At 34.6% G+C, this 7,018-nt stretch overlaps 1 protein-coding gene across 2 annotated transcripts; it reads right to left on the bottom strand.

Annotated features, from left to right (window-relative positions):
• Positions 1–936: 936 nt before the first annotated feature.
• On the bottom strand, positions 937–6,138 carry ARP6 (actin-related protein 6). Of its 2 annotated transcripts, none has more exons than XM_028212936.2 (8): positions 5,368–6,138; positions 4,198–4,414; positions 4,059–4,122; positions 2,942–3,026; positions 2,775–2,825; positions 2,616–2,678; positions 2,026–2,172; positions 937–1,556 (listed from the first exon to the last, which is right to left on the bottom strand). In XM_028212936.2, the coding sequence occupies exons 1-7, from the start codon at positions 6,060–6,062 to the stop codon at positions 2,043–2,045; spliced, it is 1,305 nt and encodes a 434-aa protein (XP_028068737.1). In that variant the 5' UTR covers positions 6,063–6,138; the 3' UTR covers positions 937–1,556; positions 2,026–2,042. The 2 variants fall into 2 exon arrangements, with proteins under 2 accessions (XP_028068737.1, XP_028068738.1); XM_028212937.2 differs by having other exon boundaries at positions 937–1,476.
• Between the last annotated feature and the right edge of the window lie 880 nt (positions 6,139–7,018).

The following is a 7,018-nucleotide window of genomic DNA, read 5'->3' as shown; positions in this document are numbered from 1 at the left end:
GGATATAGATTAACAAAAATGATAGAGACTCTTTTTTCTTGACCCTCACAATTCTCCACAGACACATGTCAATGAGTGATAGGAGGAAAAAAAAAAACAAAAAATAAAAAACAAAAAGCAAAAAGTTGGTCAATCCCAATAGAATGAGGGTGATGGGAGTCCAGAAAAAAATGGATCTTAACCTTTGTCCATAGATTAAGCTTCAAGAGACGTAGTTTCAAGTTTTAGAAAAATAATTAGTGCATTTAATTTCAATTTTTTGAATTTAGTTTTTTTAAAATTGAGTTTTTTATTTTTAGTAAATATTTTTAAAAAATTAGCAATTTTTTTATTTTTTTAGATGCACTTCACTTATATATATCTAAATAGTAAAATATTTGTGAATAAATATTTTTAAAAATGAATAAATACATAAAAATACGAAAAATATATTAAATTTTTAAATTTTTTTTATATTTTTAGTATTTATTAAATTTTTTTAAAATTTACAAATACTATACTTTTTAAGTGTATTTATGTTAAGTGTGTTTAAAAAATTAAAAAAAAAAACCTTAAAATATTAAAAAAAATCATTAAAAAAAAATACAGAAAATAAAAAAATAAAATTTTTTGAAAAATATTTTGAAAAACCAAAACCAAAACCAAAACCAAACAAGCTCCATATCAGATGTGATGTTCAGTTTCATGTCTCATTACGTGCAACTTACTCTTTCCGTTATTCCATCCTACCAATTGTCAAGAAAAAGCACTAATTTTTCATTTTTGGCCATTAAATTTTATTCATGTTGTCCATCTTTCAGAATTTGGTGAATAAGGAAATCACAAGGTGTAAATCATTTTTTTTTTATTTAATTATTGCTCCTGTTTAGAGTTCCTCAACGCTAGCAATTCAACCTGGTATTCAATATTTAGGCGACTTCAAGAACAAACACTCAATTGATCTGAACCAATCTGAGCATTTCAAAATGCTGTCTATTAGAGAAAATGTTGAAAATTGGCTTAGTTGTGGAAAGTCTACACAAAGCATAGCTATTCTCTAAAATTCAAATTTGCATAATGGTAATTCAGAGACCATTATTGAAGATACCAGATGGCAAAACTAACAAGTATGAGCATAAAACCTAACATAACAATCTGCAAAATTTCAAGGAATGCTCCGAAACAAAACGATCATCAAACAAAGTCAAAAAACTACGTCAGTAACTGTCATCTAGAAACTTGTAACATGAACTACATGATGTCCTCTTAATGTGGAGCAACAGCAGGCTTACTAGGGATCCAGACTGCAGTTTGGATGACTCACCCGCTAGGGTCTCCCCTTCTCTGTCGGTATGAATTCGCTTGCACAGACCGAACACTTCTGACAAGCTTCTTTCCCATTTTGCATGCTTGCCACCAATTATGGTCTTTTTTGAACTTAAGCATGTCTTGCTTCTGAGCCCAATGGATGGGAGCTCAAATCATCCTCTTATAGATCTAGAAAGCACAGCCAAGAAGCCAGCATCATCAAGAAGTATGTATGTCATGATGAATGGATTCTTCAATCAGCTTGAGGCCTTCATATATGAAAATAAATAAATAAATAAAATTTGTTTGGTTTCATTTTCAAAATATGTTTTGTGAACAACACTAAAAACTAATTCGGTGGAAAAAATTACGAACAATTAAAAAACACTCATTATTTTCATGTTTTCTTTTTTGGGACTGCAAAAACAGTTTTTGAAAATTCAAAAACATCATTTTGGTGTTTATTTTCACCAAACCAAAACTAGTGTTTCCTGTCTTCCCTTTTCTCAAAGGTAACACCAAACACACACAAGACAAGATATGGATACTGATTCCTAAACCTGGACGAGAATAAATAAATAGTCATCTACATTTCCATACTTCATGTTATTTGGCTGCCAATAAACTGTAGGAATTGAAATTTGGAATCTTACAACTAATTGGGGGTTGGAATGGGTAAAAAATTTCAAATCTTCATCTGTACGTAAAAGAGAAAGGGTATAGATTATGTTGACATACTTCAAGACTTCAGACATTCAATGAAAGAATCGCCTGCGACACCGAGCAGATCCAAGCTCCTCATACTCAGCTTTGGTGACACACATCGCTTCAAAATCAGGACTAGATGCCAAAAGCGAACCTCCTCGCCATACACCCAATATAGGACTGGACAAGAAGTGCATGCTTTCATTAATTGACAAGTAGTAACAAAACCTTGTTTGGTTTAGTTTTTTAAAAACTATTTTTGAAATTTTTGTTTTTCATTTTTTGTCTTTAGTGAAGTTTTTTCATATTTTAGTCATTTTTTTACTTTTTAGATGCACCTAAAAAGTAAAATATTTGTGAACAAAAAATACAAAAATGTGCTGGCTTTTTTTTTTTTTTTTTTTTTTTTTGTGGGGGGGTAAAGTGAACTTTTTTTTCCCTTTCCAAATTTGTTCACAAACATTTTATTTTTTAGGTGCATTAAAAAGTTTTTTAAAAAATGACTTAAATATGAAAAAATTCTGTAAAGTTTTTTTTTAAAAAAAAAAAACACTAAAAAACAGTTTTCAAAAACTAAACCAAACAAGGTACAACCCAAGATTGTCTAGGAGAGAAGATTTTACTCTTCTTGAGTCGTTATTTTCACTTGATATTCATCAGGAACAAGAGGTCGGAGCTCCCTTTCTCTGCATTTAGAAATATCAATACTAACTAAAGTCCAAATGGTCCTTGCAATAAATTTTGACATAACTCAAGGGAGTGACAGCGAGGTTAAAGCTTACAGTCTTTCAGCAAATCGGGGAAATAAAGTGCTTCCACCAGTCAAAATAATGCTGTACAAACACAGGTTGGAACAAACAGTAAACAATACCAGGTGATTAGAAACACCCACATGAACACAAGCAATATTTCTTTCAAAAATTAACAATCTAAAAAATTCCAACACTACCTCTCATAGAGTACAGGGTGAAGATAAGGATGGCAGGCATTGACTGCTCGGACAATGCACTCTGCAAGTCCGGCTTGGTTCATTCCTGCAAAACGCCAACAGATCCAAATTTGTAGAAAGTTCAATTACATAAGGACTACACAAATATCAATTGATAATATCATATGAAGGTTTTTCCTCTTTATCCAACATATCCTACGTAAGTATTAATTATACTCTATATTGCATAGACTCTTCAAAATAAATCAAAGACTCGTGTCGTGTCGTGTCGTGTCGTGTCGGACACCCGATACTCGGACAAAGGTATGGATGTGTCGGATACTTTTCAACAGATACTTCTTATATAATTGTATATAACACTATTATTATATGTACATATTGTTGTATAATTTATATAAATATCTTTTTGACACTGTAAGTTACATATAGCACCATTTTATCTCACATACTTGATTAAAAATATAAAAATATGACTTTTTTTTGCCAAGTCCACATACCCTTAAATTTATGGTTTGATGAGTCCGACCTCTAGATATGTTTCCGCACCCGACACCCCTACCCAAGTCCATGTCACATAGATTATACTTAAAAACTAAAAACCCACCTCTTTAGATTCTCTTTCTCCTATGCCACATTGTCACAACATATATGAAAACCCAGATCTGTAATTCAACACTTGTCAAGGTGTAAGTGTCTCACAATTCACAACTTGAAGAAATTGCATAATCAGGGTAGCTAATATCTTGCACCCTACTTGCTTCCCATAATGACATTCTTCTATTAAAAAAATATCATTATTTTTAGAGATGCAACTAAAATTTCTAGGCACATGGCCTTAACTTTACCAATGTAACCATTCATTGTTTTTTTCCAATAAATGCATCCACCATTTACATGAGTTGTCCCATAAAGTGAGAAAAGGTCATGTTTCAGTCTTAAGTTAAATAAACATTATGAAAAACCTGACATAAAAGGAAACGACAATCTTTGCGGGCTGGGTTGAAATAATATATGTTGGAATAAAAAAAACTAAGCTATCTTGACCACTCAATTGCTTTTTAAGTTGGATAAAAAATCTAACGTTAAGGTGCTCAACAGATTGGAATGTATTACATACCCAAATCAGCGGGGCGGAAAATCATTTCTGGCACGATGAAGCGCTCATTTGTCAAGCCAAACTCCTGCAGATAAAAAGTTAAAAATACATATATGGCATGCTAGACGGATACCAATTCACAAGGAAAATGAAGTAGTACATTTTTTGTAAGATCAATTTTCATTCTGTCATTTGATTTTCCCGGAACCTCTAGGCGATCCATGCCCTCTTTTGTTTTCAGCTGTGGAGATTGGGCTCCATCCTCCAAATTCAGATATCTCTGTGCTTCATCAGGATCTTTTATATAACCCTTTGTATGTGTAACACCATCAGGAAGCACATATGTGCACCTAAATAAGTTGTCCCTTCCAGAACTCCTGTGAGGGTATTTCAGAAAACAGTTAAAACATCTGAGGCAATGACTGCGTTCCTAAGAAAATTTTGTGCACAAAGCTAAGAGAAAATTGAGCAACATATAAGTTTCAAAAACTGAGGTTAAATGGGACAAAGATTGCTAAAGTATGAGAGCATTAAAACTTCTGAAACAAAGCACACGAGCTCATACAAAGATTCAAGATTCTCGTTCACTTGTGTAGTCCAACAACATGGCCGCTTCATAGCATATGAAAATGTAGCTATTAGCTTAGGAGAGTATGATATTGAGAGACTCATAATCGAGCTTTCTAAAGACAGCAGTTCCAATCATGCAAACTAGATTAGCCTAGTAAAAGGCACTAGTTTTTCTGAGTTATTTACAAGTATTGATCATATCATATGGATATAATGTAGGTTTGTCATGTTTCGCTCTGTTGTCAATGTACAAAGGAATAAGGAGGATTATTTAGTGGCCTAGTCCTCTGTCTTGGATTTAAAATGTGAGCACATTATTGAGCTTCATTTTATTTTCCTAACCTTTCCCGTTTTCTTTTCTTTTCCCTCCAAAGATCCCAACAAAGCCTTAATAATCATCTAATAGTAAATGTGAAACTCCAAATGACCTACATTTCATTTTACAATCTATTCCATAAATTACAAAGCAACTCACAAATCATTACATATCCAGCAAACACATTGAAGCCAAATTTGTAATTCTTGGGGGGGGGGGGGGAATTACCTATCAGTGGATTTTTCAAAAAACTAATTACTGAATGATGATAAAGTTTATATTTTTAATTATTAATATTTATAAAGTTTACCACTTGTTTGTAATTACTTTTCAAAACTACCTCTGAAATGAAATTTTCCGCCAAAAATAAAACAAAATCCCAACACCCATTTCAGAATTCACTAACAAAATGACAAATCAACAGAACAAGAAGTAGAATCATACCTTGCAATCTGCAAATCACGCTCAACATCAAGCGAAACAAAGCACAACTTTTCCTTGACATCATCCATAATAAAAGTCTCATCCATGACATTAACCGATCGATAGGAAACCAACTCTTTGAGATAATTGGTCAAAGCCTTCCCACCCAAATCGAGCCTCTTGACGCCATAATTCAAAGTAAAATTCTGAAAAACGGGAGCAGCATGAGTAAAAGAGAAACCACAATCAACGACGAGACTAGTCTGGGTTTTGGAAACGAGGCCATAGGGACTCCGACTGGCCTCGTAGAGGTGAACGAGAGAAGGAGAATCGGCGACGAAGAGGGAGTTGAAGTTGAAATCTTCGAAGACGAGCTCGTCGATGGAGCGCTGAATGGAGGGGAGATTCAAGAGGGGTTCGACGAGGAGGAGAGAGGAGAGAGAAGGGTTTTTGAGGGGGAGGAGAGAGGTGAAGATGTGAGACCAGATGTCGCGTTGGAGGTCGGGGTTGATCAGGTACCCACGGTCCAAAGGGCGGCGGAGGGAGGCGGAGGTCAGGTCGGAGGAGGGGGAATGGAGTTGGTCGCCGATAAGCCATTTTTTCGACGACAGAGGCCGCCCGACACAGTTCGGGACCACGGCGGTTGGCTCTCGCTCGCCGCCGATCCCCGCCTTGATTAGCCCGCCGCCGTTGTCCAGCACCACCACGTTCGACATTTCTCTCTCTCTAGTTTGCTTCACTCTACTGTCGTTAGACCATCTCCAACCTGAATCAAATCTGTCATCAAATTTAAAATTTAGTAATGCTAGAGACTCTAAAAATTCTATTAAAATTTTATCAAATGTGTGTGGGTGGGTCCTACACTCATGTGAGACATTTGTTAAAACTTTTGGTAGAATTTTTGATACCTCTAACATTTTTGTTTAAAATTTGGTAAAAAAAATACTTTTTCATGCTTTAATAATTTTACCAAATTGATATCAAATCGAGATTTTACCAAATGTTTCACCAAAATGAGGACAGGCTCCGCATTTAATCAAAACACTGTGCATGACCGTTGGGGGAGACCAACCGGTCGACCAGCCGGTTGACCGGCCGATTGACCAACCAGTCGACCATTAAAAGGTTCAAACAGTTCCAAAAAGAAGGTCAAACAGTTTTAAAAAAAAAAATTTGCCTTACCGGTCGACCACTAAAAGGTTCAAAAAGTTCAAAAAAAAATAAAAAAAATAAATTTTTGGCTTAATCGATCGACCGGCCGGTCGACCAACCGGTTATCCCGGCACAGATTTGATGAAAATCAACCGTTGAGCACTCGATATCAGATTGAGGAAAAAGTCATTTTTTTATTCAAATTTAATGAAAACTTTGGTTCAGGATTGGAGATGCTCTTATTCAATATTTCCAAATATCCACAAGCTAATCATTTATGTTTTTTAATTATTTGATATAATACCCCACTTAGAGCAACTCAAGCCATACTTTCTACTTTTTAGAACAAGCCATACTTTCTACTTTTTAGAACATTTTTAACGATGAATCAAATTTTCATTAAATATGAGTAAAAAAAAGTTAATTTTTTCAATCTGATATGACTTACTCTAACCGTGCATCAAAAGAGAAGTGGTCGACCGGCAGGTCGACCAGTAAGGCCAATTTTTTTTTATAAATT

Source organism: Camellia sinensis, chromosome 5 (genome assembly GCF_055761805.1).
Source record: "Camellia sinensis isolate YWXY chromosome 5, ASM5576180v1, whole genome shotgun sequence".
Lineage (NCBI taxonomy): Eukaryota > Viridiplantae > Streptophyta > Magnoliopsida > Ericales > Theaceae > Camellia > Camellia sinensis.
The sequence above is the reverse complement of the archived record's forward strand: the minus strand, read 5'-3'. Positions and strand labels throughout refer to the sequence as shown.